Here is a 19,231-nt window from a genome sequence, read left to right on the forward strand (position 1 = left end):
GCCCTTTTTCCATATATTCATAAGGGCCTTAAGGTTTTTCATTATATGGATGACGTGTTAATATGGGGAGAATTAGATACAGATCTCTCCGCCCTATGTGATTTTCTAATCCCTGCCTTAAAGAGAAGTGGACTTAATGTAGCTCCTGAGAAGATACAGCTAATCCATCCAATATCTTTCTTAGGCTCAGAGATTTCCCTAACGCAGATTCTTCCTTTAAAACCTTGTGTTACTTTTCCTTCTAATCTCACTCTTGCTTCTTTACAAAGTTTTCTTGGAAATTTGAATTCGCTTAGGCAGTATCTTTATCTGCCTATGAGCTGCCTGCAACCAGTGTTCAATCTGTTAAAAGGAAACAAACAGCCCTCTTCAAAGCGTATGTTAACCCCCGAAGCCTCCTTGGCACTGAAAAAGTTAACCAGGCTCTCCAGCACATGCACCTCGTTTGGTTATCCCCCTCCTCTCCAGTAAATCTTCTAATCTTTAACTCCACCCCCACAGTAGTGGGGGCATTGTGGCAGAAACATGCCATTCTCGAATGGCTTCATACGCCAGTAGGCGGAGCTCCAAGACTCCTTACCGAGATTGATGCCTTAGCATTTATGGTTCGCCAAGGAAGAAACAGATCGGTTCAGGTCTTAGGAAGGGAACCAGATTCAATCATTCTTCCCTTTTCTCTCACTGATACAGAATGGCTCATACGCCACCATTCTCATTTTGCCATAAGTTTAATGGGTTTTCCAGGACAATTAGATAATCATTTTCCCTCTGATAATTTGATAGCTTCTTTACCTCTGTTGCCTCTACTAGTACCTAAACTTTTCTCTCGAGATCCCATCCCCTCTGCTCCTACTGTGTTCACTGATGGTGGAAAAAAGGGAGCTGCTGCACTTATATATTATCCAGACCAGCAATACCCCAAACCTCTCTTTACTGAACTTCCTGATAATTCCCCTCAGTACAAAGAACTTTATGCTGTTTTCCTTGCATTAAAAGTTGTACCAGAATCCTTCAACCTTTTTTCTGACAGTGTGTATACTGTTAACTTACTTCCATGGCTTGCTCGATCTTATGTAAGAATTGATGACAACCCACTTTCCCCTCTCTTGATTCAAATCGCCTCTATGCTCTGTTCTCGAACCCAACCACTGTATGTTCAGCACCTACGTTCCCACAGCCCTCTTCCTGGTCCCCTGTCCAAAGGTAATGCTGCAGCCGACCACCTTGCCTCCACAGGAATTCTCCTAGGCTCTGTCTCTAATCCTGCCAAGTTGCAGATGCTACCATGATGCCAACCTGACCTCCCTGGGCAGATGACCTCACCAGTGTGTCCTGGAACCCCAAATCCCCAGAGTCCTGCCCCACTAGGGAAAGACAGAAACAGGCTGGGAGTGTGGATCTACCTGTCAACACCCATGTTCAGTGGAGAAACAGTTACAGAAGCCAGAACTCCTACCTTCTGCACTTCATAATGATCCTGGGTCCATCCTCCCAGAGGGATAAAGAATAGGGAATCTCCCAATAGTGGGAAGTTTGCTTCTCCCATATTCTCACTAGCACTTGTTGTTTCTGTTCTTTTTAATGTATGACAACTTAAAGATGTGAGGTGGTATCTAGTTTTTGTTGTTATTTGCATTTCTCTGATAGTAATTTTGAGCATTTTTTCATATGTCTATTGGCTATCTGAATCTCTTCTTTGATAAAGAATATTTCGTGACCCATCTTGGACAGAGCTAGAAGGAATTATGTTAAGTGAGCTAAGTCAGAAAGATAAAGATGAGTATGGTATGATCCCACTCATCATCAGAAGTTGACTAAGAAGATCTGAAAGGGAAACTAAAAGCAGGACCTGACTAAATTGTAAGTAGGGCACCAAAGTAAAAGCCCTGTGGTGAGGGGTAGACATGCAGCTTCCTGGGACAGTGGGGGGTGGGAGTGGGTGGGATGGATGGGTCACAGTCTTTTGGTGGTGGGAATGGTGTTTATGTACACTCCTAGCAAAATGTAGACATATAAATCAGTAGTTAATTAATATGAGAGGGGGAAAATCAATTGTATGTCTCAAAGTTTTTCAAAACACAAACTGAATCTTTTAAATATATAGGCTGTATATTTGATATGCAGACTCTCTCAAAAGCCTAGACCAAGTAGATTAGAAGCATCCAATAGCACAGCTATATACAAGATACTGGGTACTGTACAGCAAAACTTAACAAAAGGACTTTTCAAAGTTAACCCAATTAACAAATAATGTGTTAACATTAACTATCGATTGTCTTTTTGAACCCTAAGACAGCAGGAACCTCACATCTCCACTATAGAGCCCCTACTTCCCCCAGTCCTGGAACCCTTGGATAGGGCCCACTTTCCCGTATGCCTCTCCCAATCCATATCAAATAATATTGCATCCGCCGACCACAACCTAACCAACGCAATGATTGCCACCTCAACATGCTTCACCTCAGACTGTGTCCAGAGACTTCACGTGTGGAATGACAACCCTTCAGCTTCATTACTTGGGTGAGACCTTTCCTTTTATAGTACACTCTAGTTTCATCTCAGGTGGTTCACTTTCTAACAAAGTCCCCAAACCTAGATATACACCAGTTTCTGTGAGAGAGAGCTTATGTTCACACGTATCCATAAACTACTGCAAAATATATACCTGAAAGCAGAGGTACACTAGAGTTTGCAGTGAGTACCTCCCTAACACTTCCTCTCCACTATTCCAAGCTTTGGGTCCATGATTGCTCAACAATTTGTTTGGCTTTGTATGTTAACTCTCTTTTCAATCACCAGGTTCCAGATGCCATCAGGATGCTAGCCAGGCTTCCCTGGATTGAAGATCCCACCAATGTGTCCTGGAGCTCACCTTCCCCAGAGACCCACCCTACTAGGGAAAGAGAGAGGCAGACTGGGAGCATGGACCGGCCAGTCAACGCCCATGTTCAGCGGGGAAGCAATTACAGAAGCCTGACCTTCTATCTTTTGCAACCCTCAATGACCCTGGGTCCATGCTCCCAGAGGGACAGAGAATGGGAAAGCTATCAGGGGTGGAGATATGGAGATTGGGTGGTGGGAATTGTGTGGAATTGTACCCCTCCTACCCTATGGTTTTGTTAATTAATTCTTTCATAAAAAAATTAAAAAAAAAAGAATATTTCTTGTTTTGTTTCCATTTTTTGAGACACTGGTCATTGACATTTATTTATATATAGATTGAAGATATTTTAATGCCATTACTGTAGACATTTAGAATGTTCTGATAAATGGCATATTTATGATGGTCTAGCCATTTATAGGAGACCTTTCAGAACTTCTTTCATGGAATGCCTGGTGATAGTTGATTCTTTCAACTGTTGCTTATCTGAGAAGGGTGTTATGCCTTCCTCTAGTCTGAATGACAGTCTAGCAGGATACAGTAGTCTTGGTTGAAAGGCTTTCTCATTGAGAGCTTTCTAAATATCTTGCCATTCTCTTCTGGCCTGTAGTGCTTGTGTAGAGAAATCTGCTGCTAATCTTAAGTGACTCTTTGTTTTTCCTCTAGCAGCCTTCAGGATCCCATCTTTATCCTTATTCCTTTCCATTCTAAGTATGATATGTCTTGGTGTCTTTAAGTCTGGGTTAATTCTGTTTGAGATGCTCTGGGCTTCTTGAACCTTTATGTCTTTGATGTTGTCTAGACTAGAGAAGCTCTGAGCTATTATGTCCTGAAGAATGTTCTCTGCCCTTCCCCCTCTTTCTTCCTCTGGTAAGCCAATAATGTGTATATTATTTCTTTTTTTTTAAATTTATTTCTTTATTGGGGAATTAATGTTTTACATTCAACAGTAAATACAATAGTTTGTACATGCATAACATTCCCCAGTTTCCCATTTAACAATACAACCCCCACTATGTCATTTATCATCCTTCATGGATGATATTCTCCCCACCCACCCACCCCAGAGTCTTTTACTTTGGTGCAATACGCCAATTCCATTTCAGGTTCTACTTGTGTTTTCTTTTCTGATCTTGTTTTTCAACTTCAGCCTGAGAGTGAGATCATCCCATATTCATCCTTCTGTTTCTGACTTATTTCACTCAACATGATTTTTTCAAGGTCCATCCAAGATCGGCTGAAAACGGTGAAGTCACCATTTTTTACAGCTGAGTAGTATTCCATTGTGTATATAGACCACAACTTGCTCAGCCACTCATCTGTTGTTGGACACCTGGGTTGTTTCCAGGTTTTGGCTATTACAAATTGTGCTGCCAAGAACATATGTGTACACAGATCTTTTTGGATGGATGTGTTGGGTTCCTTAGGATATATCCCCAGGAGAGGAATTGCAGGATCATAGGGTAGGTCCATTTCTAGCCTTCTGAGAGTTCTCCAGACTGTTCTCCACAGAGGTTGGACCAACTGACATTCCCACCAGCAGTGTAGGAGGGTTCTTTTGACCCCACACCCTCTCTAGCATTTGCTGCTGTTACCTTTTCTGATGTATGACATTATCACAGGAGTGAAATGATATCTTATTGTTGTCTTTATTTGCATTTCTCTGACAATGAGACTTGGAGCATTTTTCCATGTGTTTCTCAGCCTTTTGGATCTCTTCTGTGTGAATATTCTGTCCAAGTCCTCCCCCCATTTTTGGATGGGGTTATTTGTTGTCTTGTTTTTGAGTCTGGCAAGCTCTTTATATATGTTGGTTATTAAACTCTTATCTGATGTATGGCATGTAAAGGTCTTCTCCCGTTCTGTGAGGGGTCTCTTGGTTTGGGTAGTGGTTTCTTTTGCTGTAAAGAAGTTTTTTAATTTGATGTAGTCCCATAGGTTTACACTTGCCTTAGTCTTCTTTGTAATTCGATTCGTTTCATTGAAAATGTCTTTAAAATTTATGTGGAAAAGATATCTTCCAATATTTTCCTCTAAGTATTTGATAGTTTGTGGTCTAACATCCAAGTCCTTGATCCACTTGGAATTTACTTTTGTATTTGGTGAAATATAGTGATTCAGTTTTATTCTTCTGCATGTTTCAACCCATTGTTTCCAACACCATTTGTTGAAGAGACTCTGCTTTCCCCATGTAATAGTCTGGGCAGCTTTGTCAAAGATTAGATGTCCATAGGTGTGGGGCCTCATTTCTGGGCTCTCAATTCTATTCCACTGGTCAGTGTGTCTATTCATGTTCCAGTTTTGATGACAGCGGCCCTATAATACAGTTTGAGATCTGGGAATGTGATTCCTCTGGTTCTGTTATTTTTTCTCAAGGTTGTTTTGGCAATTCTAGGTCTTTTCTGGTTCCAGATAAACATTTGTAGCATTTGTTCTTTTCTCCTAAAAAATGTGCTTGGGATCTTGATGGGGATAGCATTAAATTTGTAGTTGGCTTTGGGTAATATATTCATTTTGATGATGTTAATTCTTCCAACCCATGAACATGGAATATCTTTCCACTTCTTTGTGTCTTTTTCAATTTCTTTGAGTAGTGACTCATAATTTTCAGTATACAAGTCTTTCACTTCCTTGGTTAGATTTACTCCTAGATATTTTATTGTTCTTGTTGCTATAGTAAAAGGAATTGATTTCTGGATTTCAATTTCTTCCAACTTAGTGTTGGCATAGAGGAATGCCACTGACTTTTGTATGTTAATTTTGTAGTCTGATACCTTTCTGTATTGCCTGATGATTTCCAAAAGCTTCTTGCTGGATTCCTTAGGTTTTTCTAGGTATACTATCATGTCATCTGCAAATAGTGAGAGTTTGACTTCTCTTCCAATCTGTATCCCTGTAGTTCCTTGCTCCTACCTGATTGCTAGGGCAAGAACTTCCAACACTATGTTGAATATTAATGGTGATAGTGGGCAGCCCTGTCTAGTACCTGATCTGAGGGGAAATGCTTCCAGTTTTTCACCATTGAGTATGATGTTGGCTGTAGGTTTGCTATATATAGACTCCACTATCTTGAGGAATTTTCCATCTATTCCCATTGTTTGTAGTGTTTTGATCATAAAGGGGTGTTGGGTTTGTCAAAGGCTTTCTCTGCATCTATTGATATGACCATGTGGCTTTTGGTCTTGCTTTTGTTGATGTGGTGGATCACATTGATTGATTTATGTATATTAAACCAACCTTGCATGACTGTGATAAACCCTACTTGGTCATTATGAACAATCTTTTTGATATACTGGTGTATCCGGTTGGCTAGAATTTTGTTTAATATTTTCGCATCTATGTTCATCAGAGATATTGGTCTGTAGTTTTCTTTTTTGGTTGTGTCCCTGTCTGCTTTTGGTATCAGGGTGATGTTGGCTTCATAGAAGCTGGCAGGGAGTATTCCAGTGTCTTCAATCTTCTGGAAGATTTTTAAAAGTAGAGGTATTAGTTCTTCTTGGAAGGTTTTGTAGAATTCATTTGTAAAACCATCTGGTCCAGGACTTTTATTTTTTGGGAGATTTTTGATAACTGTTTCAATTTCATTAGCTGTGATGGGCCTGTTCATGTTATCCACTTCCTCTTTACTTAGTTTTGGAAGTTGGTAGGTATCTAGGAAATTGTCCATTTCTTCCAGGTTCTCTAGCTTGGTGGCATATAGTTGTTCATAGAAGCCTCGCATGATATTTTGAATTTCTGTGGTGTATGTTGTGATATCTTCTCTTTCATTTAGTATCCGATTTATTTGGGTCTTCTCCATTTTTTTGTTTTGTGAGTCTGGCTAAAGGTTTGTTGATTTTGTTTACACTTTCGAAGAACCAACATTTACTTTCGTTGATCTTTTGTATAGTTTTCCTATTCTCAATGTTATTTATATCTGCCCTAACTTTAGTGATTTCTGACCTTCTTATTGCTTTAGGGTTCCTTTGTTGTTCTTCTTCTAGGTCTTTAAGATATGCAATCAGGCTGTTTATTTGTGCTTTTTCTTGTTTCCTAATGTGTGCTTGTATAGCTATGAACTTCTCTTAGGACTGCTTTAGCTGTATCCCAAATATTTTGATAGCTTGTATCTTAATTTTCATTGAAGTCTCAAAACATTTTGATTTCTTCCTTGATTTCCTCTTTGACCCAGAAGTTGTTAAGAAGTGTACTGTTGAGCTTCCACATTTTGGGACTGTTACTAATCTTTTGTTGATTGTTAAGTGTTAGTTTATTTCCTTTGTGGTCTGAGAAGATGCTTGGGATGATTTCAATGCTCTTGAATTTGCTAATGATGTCTTTGTGGCCTAACATATGGTCCATCCTTGAGAATGACCTGTGTGGATTTTAGTAAAATGTGTATTCCAGTTTCTTGGGATGAATGACTCTGAATATGTCCAATAGTTCTAGTTTATCTATCTCTTCATTTATCTCCCTTATGTCTTTATTGATTTTCTGCCTGGATGATCTGTCAAGTTGATAGAGTGGGGTGTTGAAGTCCCCTACTATGATTGTGTTACTGTTAATATATTGCTGTAGCTCTTTCAGTAGAAGTTTGATATATTTAGATGGCTTCATATTGGGTGCATAGATGTTAATAATTGTTAAGTCCTCTTGATTGACTGATCCTCTGAGCATTAAGTAGTGTCCATTCCTATCTTTTTTAATCTTATCTATTTTAAAGTCTATCATGTCAGATATGAGAATAGCTGTTCCTGCCCTTTTTTTGTGGGCCATTGGCTTGTATGATAGTTTTCCATCCTTTCACTTTAAGTCTGTGTTTGTCTTGTTGAGTTAGGTGGGTTTCCTGTAGACAGCATATTGTTGGGTTGTGTTTTCTGATCCATCTTCCTACTCTATGTCTTTTAACAGGTGAATTCAGGCCATTGACATTTATTGATATCAAAGATTGAAGATATTTTAACGCCATTCTTGTAGAGTTTTAGAGTGTTTTGATATATGTCCTATTTGTGGTGGTCTGATTGCTATAGGAGACCTTTCAGAACTTCTTTCAGGGCAGACTTGGTGATAGTTGATTCCTTCAACTGTTGCTTGTCTGAGAAGGTTTTGATGCCTCCATCTATTCTGGATGACAGTCCAGAAGGATATAGGATTCTTGGCTGAAAGCTTTTCTCATTGAGCACTCAATAGATATCTTGCCATTCTCTTCTGGCCTGTAGTGTTTGTATGGAGAAGTCTGCTGCTAATCTTATGGGTTTTCCTTTGTAGGTGACTCTTTGTTTTTCTCTTGCAGCCTTCAGGATCCTTTCTTTATCCTTATTCCTTTCCATTCTAAGTATGATATGTCTTGCTGTCTTTAGGTCTGGGTTAATTATGTTTGGGACCCTCTGGGCTTCTTGAATCTTTATGTCTTTGATGTTGTCTAGACTAGAGAAATTTTCATCTATTATGGCCTGGAGAATGCTTTCTTCCTCTCCTTCTCTTTCTTCCTCTGGTATGCCAATAATGCGTATATTGTTTCTTTTGAAGTCATCCCATAGGACTCTGTTGTTTTTTTTCAGCATCTATTAATCACTTTTTGAGATCTCTTACTTCTTTTTTAGTTGTCTCTAATTCATCCTCAATCTTGCTAATTCTGTCTTCAGCTTCATTGATTCTATTCTCTCTGCCCTCTACTGCTTTCTGGTGTTCATCTATTTTGTTGCCCTGCTCTGATACTGTTTTAGCTTGTTCAGCAAGTTGCCTTCTTAGCTCAGCAATTTCAGCTTTCAGCTCTCTAATAACCATGAGATAATTAGAATTTTCTTCCATATTCTCATTTGTTGTTCCTGTATTTCTGATTATAATTTTTTCAAATTCTTTACTCACTCCTGTTATTATTTCCTTAGCTAATGTTTGGATGTTGAACTTGTTATTTTGTGCTTCACCCTCTGGAGGACTTTTAGCTGGGCTCTTGTCCTGGTTTGATTCTCCAATATTTCTTCTTGTTTTAACCATTTTATATATTATGTTATGATTTCCCTTTATCAGTACTTTTCAAATTATTGATCACTATTGCCTGGATTGACTTGTGTCTAAGTAAGTTAATTAAAGGGTTCACAGTGGCAGAAGTTAACAGTTGTTTCAATAGTATTTAAATCTGAGTTGGAGCTCAGTGGTTTAAAAGCCTCTTTTTTTTCTTCCCTGTAGGCTATGGGAGCCTGAGGGCTTTTAAACTATCAATAGGCTTCTTCGCTTAATCACTGACTCCTGACCAAGAGATAAAGCAAGGTGTGGTAGAGATAATCCAGTGGTTATGCAAAGAGACTTTCACAGCCCCTCAGCTATGTCACCGAGGTATAGGTCTTCTCCTGAGTTTCCTGGTTAGATCTCTGTCCCCTGGTGTCCCTCCCTGTCGCTGCTCCAGATTCTGAGGGTAGTAGCAATGGAGACTCAGAGTTGCACTTGGTGAGTCTCTGGGGAGTCCTCTCCTCCCTTCACCTGTCCCCTTGTTGGTGGAGCAGACTGGAGGTGGTGTCTTGACTGATAAACTGCTGAACTTTTAGCAGTCACCAAATCTCTCCTTTGGCTCCTCTCTCCTCTCTGTCACCAGCCACGCATGTTTGTACTCACTGGTGATTTACTGGGTTCTTGTGGTCATTCTAGTCCTGTCTTGTTTCAGTCCCAGGTGGTCTCCTTTGGTATTCCTGCAAATTTGCTGTACCTCGGGGTATCTCCTCAGAGCTCCGTGTATATTATTTCTTTTGAAGTCATCCCATATGCATCTGTTGTTTTTAGTATCTCTTTAGCTCTTTTTGAGATCTTTCACTTCTTTCTTAGTATTCTCTAATTCATCCTCAATCTCGCTTATTCTGTTTTATGCCTCATTCATCCTATTCTCTCTCCCCTCTGTTGTTTTCTGTAGCTCAGCTATTTTGTTACCCTATTCTGATACTGTATTAGCTTGTTCAGCCAGTTGTGCTCTTAGCTCAGCTATTTCAGCTTTCAGCTCTCTAATTACCTCGAGATAGTGCTTTCTTTCAGAGTCTCCTTTGTTGTTTCTGCATTTCTGATGACAATTCTTTCAAACTCTTTCCTCTCTCCTGTGACTAATTCCTCAGCTGGCATTTGGATGTTGATCTAATCCTTCTGTGTTCTTACCTTTGGGGGGCATTTTGCTGGACTTTTGTTCTGGCTCATTTCTCCAATGTTTCTCCTTGGTTTTAACCATTATTATAATGTGTTATAAAGCCCTTCTCTCAGTACTTTTCAGTCCACTGATCTCTCCTGCCTGGATTGACTTGTGTCTAAGGTACTTCAAAAGTTCACAGTTGTGGAAATTAACAATTGTTTCAATGTTATCTCAATCCCTGAAGCACAGTGGCTGTTAAAGTCTATTTTGTTCTTTTTCTTCCCTGTAGGCTATGGTAGCCTGGGGGCTTATACCTATATGTAGGTTTTTTAGCTTAATTACTCACTCTTGACCAAGAAATTAATCAGAATGGGGGAGAGATAGCACAGTGGTTATGCAAAGCTCTGGGCTCAGTTCAGCTTCTCTGCCAAGCTGGGCAACACTCCTTGGCCCTGTGAGTTTCTAAACAAGTCATGTTTATAGTCTGTAGGTTCTGAGGCAATTATTCACCATGTTCTCATCAGGAGAATAATGTGGAAATGCTCCCACTACACATCACCACCACTAGACCACTGGAGTATAGATCTTCTCCTGAGTTTCCAGGACAGTTCTCTGCCTTTCCTCAATGTCAGTACAGGGATTCCCCCCTGCTGCTCTAGCCTCTGAGGGCTGTAGGAAATGGAAACTCACAGTTGTATTTGGTGAGTCTTAGGGGAATCCTTTCCTCCCTTCAGCAGTCTTTTTGTTGGTAAAAACAGACTGGAGGTGTTTCATCAACTGGCAAACTCCAGATTGTTACCAGCCATTTGGGAGTAGATACAGGATTTAGCCCCAGGAATCTCTCCTTAGGCTCCTTTTTGTCCATGAGCCACACATGTTTTCACTCACCAGTGACTTGATGGGTTCCCAAAGTAGTCCCAGTCTTGTCTTGTTTCAGTATCAGGTGAAATTTGGTATTTCTTGTTATTTAAAGAAGTTTCTCAACTGTGTAGAGCTGGAGGTATGGTTAGAGTTGTGGTCTCTGGATGGTCTGGTGGTTTGGTGGTTTTCCAGAGTAGTTCTAGTCCTGTCTTGTGGTCCCAGGTGGTCTGCCTTATAACCACTGTATTCTGTATTTTATTGTCAACTGTAAACCATTAATCCCAGAAATAGAGAGAGAGAATAGAAAAAAGAAAGTGTTTCCAAAACAAAGATCATGGCATGTCCTGCCAATATTTCCTTTTATTTAGTTGACAACTTTTCATGGAATGTCCAGGTGTGTGATGTATTTGGAGTTGACTTTTGTTTTTGCTGATGTGTTGTAGTCCTCCTTCATTAATTTTTACACAGCTATAATACAGCTGACACAAGGACCAGAGAACAGTTACTCTATTCAGATCTTGGAAAGGTGAGGACTGGGTCTGAGGGCAACAGGGACAGGCAAAATCCTGCAGCCATTTACCTAAGGAATTGGCGTTACTACTAGGCAGGTTGTATTTGCCTCTTTAAATAAATTAAGTTAGAGTCTATTCCCCTCCTGGGAATACATAACAGATGTTTTTCTGAAACCTTAAAAAACTACAAAAAAAAAAAAAAAAAAAAGAAAAGAAAAGAAAAAGGGGGAAAGGGTAGATAGCATAATAGTTGTGCAAACAGACTCTCATGCCTGGGGCTCCATAGTCCCAGGTTCAATTGCCCACACCACCATAAGACAGAGCAGAGTAGTACTCTGGTAAAAAAAAAAAAAAGGAAAAAAAGGCATTTATAATCTCTAGCTGTTCATAAAAAATAGACATTTGTAAAGGTGTTCTTTCATTTAGTATATGGGCAGGTTAGAAAAAGATACTTGAAGTGAATAATTAATTTTAATGATAGCACTTGTAGAAAAGCAATTCAAAAGATGTGAGCAAGAATTTTACAAGAAGGCAAAGACTACAGCAATAATTAAAATTACATTATCTATTGGAGTCTTAAAAAGTATTTTATTTATGTACTTATTTATTGGCTAGAGACAAAGAGAAATCAAGAGGGAAGGAAGGGATAGAAAGGGAGAGAGATAGATCCACCTGCATATCAGATTTCTAGCTCAGGCAAAAAACAAACAAACAAAAAATTTCCTTTAGTAATGGTTAGTAGTTTAGTGTACAGGTCTTTTACCTCCTTCAGTAAGCTTATTCCTATATACCTATTCTTTTTTTTTTGAAAGAATTTATTTCATTTATTTATTTTATTTATAAAGAGTAAACACTGACAAAACCATAGGATAAGAAAGGTACAATCCCACACAATTCCAACTCCCAGAACTCCACATGCCATTCTCTCCCCTGATAGCCCTCCCATTCTTTAACCCTATGGGAATATGAATCTAAAGTCATTGTGGGATGAAGAAGATGGAAGGTCTGGATTCTGTAATTGCTTCCCCATTGAACATGGGCAGGTCAATCTATATTCCCAGCCTGTCTCTCTTTCCCTAGTGGGGCAAGGCTCTGGGGAAGCGGAGCTCCAGGGCATATTGATGGGGTTGTCTGTCCAGGGAAATCTGGTTGACATCATGCTAGCATCTGCAACCTGGTGGCTGACAGGGCAGTGAGAAATGTTGAGGGAGTGGAAGATAGAGATGGGGAAAGCCAGAGAGACAACTGAAGTCTTCCTCCAACATTTGTGGAGTTTACAACCATGCAAGTGGGGACTGCAGGCTTGAACCTGGATCTTCACATACCATAACAAGTGTACTCAAGCAGGTGTGCCATCACTTGGACTCTTGGTGTGTTTAAAAAATGGGATTTAATTTTAGATTTCTTCTCCTTCTTTGCTATTTGAATGTAAGTGATGCACTTACATATGACTCTTTCATATTAATGGAAATTTTATATTAGTGGCAAAATATCACAATAAACTCCTTTTTATTGGGAATAAGACAAGAATATGCTCACCACTACTCTATTCAACATTACATTGCAAGTCATAGAGGACAGCAGTAGTGCAATAAGACAACATAAAAAGAGGTAAAACATTAGAATACAGAGACAAGTGCCAGTGAGGATGTGGAGGGAAAAAAAACCTTTCAAGGTGCTGATGGGGATGTACACTGGCTCAGACCCTATGAAAAACCATGTGGAGATTCTTTTCAATAGTAAAAAGACTTACCATATGATACAGCAATTCATCTTCAAAATAACACTTTGAAGAACACAAAAACACATATCTGAGGGGACTTATGCAGACTCATGCTCCTTACAGCTCTATATACAATAGCCAACATTTGGAAAGATTACCTATTACCTATTTCCTGGTAATAGGTAATCAGATGTGGTACAGACTATGATGGAATATTATCTGAGTTTTCAAAAGAGATGGTTTTCTTGTTTATTTACATGTTACCAGAGCAAAGATGCTTTTGTTAAGGAGTATCACAATGACAATTTTTATATTTTACAAGTTACATGTGACAACTAAAAATCCATGGTATGTCTAGTAAAGCAGGAACAAATAAATGGACATATGCATTCTTAAGATAAAAAAAAGGAAAAGAAATCCTGTCTTTAGCAAGTATATGCTAGAACTAAAGGAGATTAAACTAATTGAAAAAACCCAGAAGCATAATGACAAATATCAGATGGTATCATTCATGGGGGATATAAGAATAGAAGTAAAAAAGATAGAAGTAGAAAAGATAGGGTGAAACATTAATAAATCTTTGGTCTATTTAACCAAATCTGAGGACTCTATTGTGGGAATGTCATGGGGCTGAAAGGAGACTGGGAAAAACACTCCCTCCATGCAGGGAGATGGCACTTTGCTGGTGAGTTAGGTGTGCTGATATATATTTTGCAAGATGTGATTTTGTACCCATGAGATAATAACTGCCTTATAAAAACACTTCCCAATTAAAAAAGAGCAGGAAATTAATCCACAGCAATCCAATTGATTTGTTGAATTTGGGTGTGTATTTATTTGTGAGAAATATGCTTACCACTTTGAGTATTTAAATTAGCAACATGACATCTCTTTCCTTTTAAGTTTAGGTTTTCTTTTAGACCTGTCACTGACATTTGACTATTTCACCAACTAGCTTCTGTCCATTTATTCTTTGGCATTTACATTTGGTTGATAATGTGAATGGAATAACTTTTCATTGAACTTCATGCTTGTGAGGTTTTGTTATTCTAATACACATGGAAGCTTATTCCTAATACACTTTCATTTAAAAAATATATCATTATATTAATACTTCAGTGAATTATGTGAACACTTTATACAATGAATTTATTCATTCTACCATGGGTTGACATGTAGTCATTTCCAGCCTGTAGTTTCCTAAGTTTTAATATTTCTCTAGGACACTGAAGGTATGAATTGCAGTGGTAGTGGAAACAGTGAGAGTCAGAGGGGAAAAAACTTCATATGACCAGGGAGACTTAGCAGCAACTCACTTCTCTGGAACAAAAAGCTAGTCACTGGGGGCAGTTGTGTAGTGAGCTACTATCTTAGATAATATGATGCTGAGGAATTATTCTGATGCAATCTCTGCCCCCAGGTTTTACCATGCCCCGCGAAATCCTAGCAGTGCCCCTTTCAACCAATCCTGTCCCCACATGTCACCCCTGGTTGTTGCCCAATAATAGCTCTCCCACTTCCCCCTCCTCTCTCTCTGGGCTCTTTCTCTCTCAGCACTCTCTCTCTCTCTCTCTCTCTCACTCTTGCCCGGTGGTGAGGTAGTGGGGATGGGCATTGTCGGCTGACCCCACATGGCCTGAGCCACCCCCCCAATCCAATAATAAAGATTTGTGTACTCCCCCCCCAAAAAAAATTAGATGCCCTGCTAACCACGAGAAGCAGATTGTGTTTCTTTCACAGGAATCCCGAGAAAAACCATCTGAACCCCTGCACACCCTGACGTCACCCACTAGACAGCACGACTACAGTGGCACACCCCCTGAAACCCTAGATGTCACTTAACGTGATCTGAAGAACCTGATACACAGACTCCAAAGACAGAATTTTCTTAATGCCTGCTTGCTGTTCCTGCTTCTGATTTGCCTGTCACATGTTGGCGGTTCCAGCTAGCTATCTAAAGAAAAGCAGAATTCCAGCGGCTGACCTTCCTCATGCAGCGTTTCATCCCCTGCCATTTCTTCCCCTAGCCATCTACTTTGGACTGAGACTTCTATCAGACTTGCTGGCATACCCTATAGACACTTTACACAATTTTAAAGTAGCTTATTTCCCTTCACGCTGCTGGTTTTTCATAGACTGATCCTGAGTAGTTCATAGACTTTACAGACTGTTGCCTTGAGGACTATACAATGCCAAATAGCCCCTCTGCTTGGTGGGTCATGCCCTCCCGCCTCCCCCTCATTATGTACCCTTGCCCCTCCCCCCCCAAACAGGGAACGTTCCTTTACACACCAATCCTTCCCTTGACATCACACTGGCTTTTACTACTCCCCTACTTGTCCCTTCCTGTTTTGTTATATCATTTAGGTTTATGCCCAAAAGGTTTCTTCTCACCGCTACACTACTATTCCTCTGTCATGGATAGTCTTTTACAGACTTTGAACCATCTTATGTGATGACTAGATAGAAAGATAGAAAAAAATGTAGAGATATTGTGAGGAAATGGTTGAGCAGGCTGTGCTTAACCTATGAGATGAGTCCCTCCAGGTAAGTCTCTCTCTCTAAAGACGGGTTGAGCACAGGGGACACATAAATCTCACAAGGTTGGCAGCCATTTAAGCCTTCCCTCCTCCACAGGAAGTCCTACATCTTCCCACCTGAGCACGGCATTCCTTAAAAACATTTAAGCCTGCTCCATTCCATATTTCATATGGAATATTTCCTTACTGTGTCCATTTAGATATAAAGGGAAAGGAGGAGATGATGCTGAGGAATTATTCTGATGCAGTCTCCGCCCCCAGGTTTTACCACTCCCCGAAAAATCCTAGCAGTGCCCCTTTCAACCAATCCTGTCCCCACATGTCACCCCTGGTTGTTGCCCAATAAAAGCTCTCCCACTTCCCCCCCCCCCGGGCTCTCTCTCTCTCGGTGCCCTCTCTCTCTCTTGCTCTTGCCTGGTGGTGAGGTAGTGGGGACGGCCATTGTCGGCTGACCCCACGTGGCCTGAGCCACCCCCCCGATCCAATAATAAAGATTTGTGTACCCACTTGCTCCGGACCTCCTCTCTCTCTTCTCCGCGGCACAGCCCGACACCTGGCCCCAACCGACAATAATCAATGTTTAGAGTTGAACTTTTGTTCACTACAGAGTCCAGAACACTCTTTATTTAATTTTTTTTTACTGGGGGAATTACATGGTTTACAGTATACATAGTTGTTGGTACATATGTGAAATTGTTGGCGTTCATGAGAGGTGAGGTCCAGCAGGAAGGCAAAACTGAACAGCTCTCTCTCGCTTGTTCAAGGGACGACTCGAAGACAGACAAGAGACACTGGGGAGACACAAAGTGCTCTCAAATCTTGTTTATTGGCAGGTGGACATGAGTTTAAATAAAAAACCAAACAAAGGACATTATTCAAATATGTCAGAAATTACAGGTTTCTTAAAGGTCAGCTTGCCCCTATGGTAGGGGGCTGGTTATGACAGGAATTTGATAAGATACATAAAGGTCAAGATAATTAGTCTCCTGATGCAGGCATTTAATTACCCAAAGGTGTTTGAGGGGAGAATAGGGGTTGAACCAGTTAAGGCAAGATAGAGAGAAGATAAGCGAGTTTTGCTGCAAATTAAGGACATCAAAGGGCACTGCTAGGAGTGTGTGATAAGGTGTGTTCTCCTCTGTGATCAGAAGGTGAGGTGAACTTTGAGTAAATGAATCTTAAAGCAGGCAGACATGTGGCCTGCAGTTAGTGGAGAGAGGCAGTGAGGTTTCTGTGGGCTTGAGAGATTAACAAGGCAAGCTTACTCCAGGAGACTTTTTCCCTCTTGGCTCACCTCTATGATGAGAGAGACTAACAAGTGGGGTGTCTATCCAGACCTCCATCCAAGGATGGGAGAGCTCACCTATGCTCTACCAAGCTATTACATAGTCCCACATGAAATTTCTCAGTTTTCTGCAAAACACTGTCATCCACAATTTAAGTTTTCCCTTAATTTTATTCACCCACATGCTGGTAGGGATGGGATCTTGAACCTAGGTCCTTATGCATGGTAACAGGTGTACTCAACTAACTGGTTGTGCCATAGCCTGGTCCTTAGAATTAAGGATTTTATTTCTGTGTTACTGCAAAAATTAGTATCAATGACTATTTAGAAACTTGTGAAGCGATTATAGAACTTACTTAAAGTAAGGATTTTAAGGGAATCAAAAGTAACTAACAAAAATTTAGTTAAAAATAATTAAACTTATGCTAAACCAGAAGCCATGATTTTTAGTAGACTGTAGAGTAATCACTGAATTCTAACAAAATCTCTAAGTTAATAATTGTTCAGATAAAGAAGTGGTTATAACTCCATCAGGACCAGGAGAGAGAAAAAGAAAAAGCAAAGAAGATGTGGATGTAGAAATAAGCTTATGCATGTCTTGGAAAGGAAGAAAAGACCTAAAAAAATAAGTGAACATATGCAAATATAGACAGTTGTAGATGATTATAGTTAATCAATGTCTGCAACCTTATCTGAACTACTGTAGTTTACAATGGAGGGATTGGGGAGTCAGAACTCTGGTGGTGAGAATGATGTGGAGTTGTATTCCAGTTAACCTGTAATTTTGTAAATAAATATTAAAAAACTAAAATAATGAAATAAAAATGAATAAGTGGTTAAAACTCAACATCCATTATAGAATTTAGTTTAATTTACTACTTTTCAGTGTTAGTTGTAACAAGAAGGAACAATACAGAGAAGGAGAAAAATTCCTAAGCACGCTAGCAGAGTCTCTGGCTACAATTTGCTCCTGCTCATCAGCTTCCCTAGACTCCTCTTCATGTCTTTATTTCTCAGACTGTAGATAAAAGGGTTCAACATGGAAGTCAGAATTGTGTAGACAACAGTGGCCACACGGGCTTTAATAGTGTAGCTGGACAAAGGCTGTAAATAAATATAGAAGATGCTGCCATAAAAGAGAGTTACCACAGTCAAGTGGGAACCACAGGTGGAGAAGGCTTTGCATAATCCAGAAACTGAGGGGGCCTTGAGAACCACAATGAGGATTCGTATGTAAGAGAAAACAATGCACAGAAAGGGGGTTACCAGAACAACAGAGCATTCTATCATGATGACAATTTCATTGACATATGTGGAGGAACAGGATAATTTGAGCAGAGGGTTGATGTCACAAAAGAAATGGTCAATAACATTAGAGCCACAGAAGTTGAGAGGAGTTAGCAGAAGTGTATGTAGGAGTGAATGGAGCTGAGGAAGGAAACCAGAAAAAGCCACCAGCAGGATACAGCGGCGGTGGCTCATGATAGTCACATAGTGGAAGGGGTCACAGATGGCCACATATCGGTCAAAGGCCATGACTGCCAAGAGGCAGCTATCAATGTTGGCCAAAGCATAAGTGAAGTACATTTGTGTGAGACACCCAGCATAGGAGATGGTCTTCTTATCTGACAGGAAATTGACCAGCATCTTGGGGACAATGGTTGTGCTGAAGCAAATGTCAGTGAAGGACAGGAAACTCAGGAAGAAGTACATGGGGGTTTGGAGGTGAGGATCAGAACAGATGGCCAGGATGATGAGCAGATTTCCTGTTATGGTGATGAGGTACATGGTGAGGAAGAGGATGAAGAGTGGTTTCTGGTCCTCAGGTCGGGAGAAGAATCCCAGGAGTATGAATTCTGTGACTGTATTGTTTTGGTTGACTTTGTCCATTGTTGTGGATCCAGCTAAAATATGGAATCTTCTAAAGTTAGCATCCATATGTACAAGTCTACTCAAAAACATGCCAACAAGTCTGCTTCTCCCTACCTTCCTTTCCATGCATGAGATCATAATTAGGTCACTTTGCAAGTTTGTCACTTTCATTGTCTTAACTGCTGCTCTCCCTTTCAAGCTCTTGTTTTGTTATCATGGGCTTGGAGGAAACATTGATTTTGAAAAGGAACTTGAAACATATCAATAATTATTTAAAATTAAACATTAAGGAATATTTTATGTTGATTACTTACTATGTAATAAGTACTGTTCTGCAAAGTCTACTGTTAGTAAGCTATGGTAGCCTTTTTGTGAATTTTTAATCTCTTGCATGTACTATTGTGTATTTATTATCTACCATCTATCTATCTATCCTTCTTTCTATATATATATGTCATCATCTATCT

At 39.9% G+C, this 19,231-nt stretch overlaps 1 protein-coding gene across 1 annotated transcript; it reads right to left on the reverse strand.

The window, feature by feature from the left end:
- Positions 1-17,849: 17,849 nt before the first annotated feature.
- On the reverse strand, positions 17,850-18,782 carry LOC103129003 (olfactory receptor 1L8-like). Its single transcript, XM_007539946.1, has one exon. The coding sequence runs from the start codon at positions 18,780-18,782 to the stop codon at positions 17,850-17,852; it is 933 nt and encodes a 310-aa protein (XP_007540008.1).
- Between the last annotated feature and the right edge of the window lie 449 nt (positions 18,783-19,231).

Source organism: Erinaceus europaeus, chromosome 10 (assembly GCF_950295315.1).
Source record: "Erinaceus europaeus chromosome 10, mEriEur2.1, whole genome shotgun sequence".
Classification (NCBI taxonomy): Eukaryota; Metazoa; Chordata; class Mammalia; order Eulipotyphla; family Erinaceidae; genus Erinaceus; species Erinaceus europaeus.

Bases quoted from the DNA above. Each gene is read 5' to 3' on its own strand.
- LOC103129003 (XM_007539946.1), bottom strand. From the start codon at position 18,782: ATGGACAAAGTCAACCAAAACAATACAGTCACAGAATTCATACTCCTG.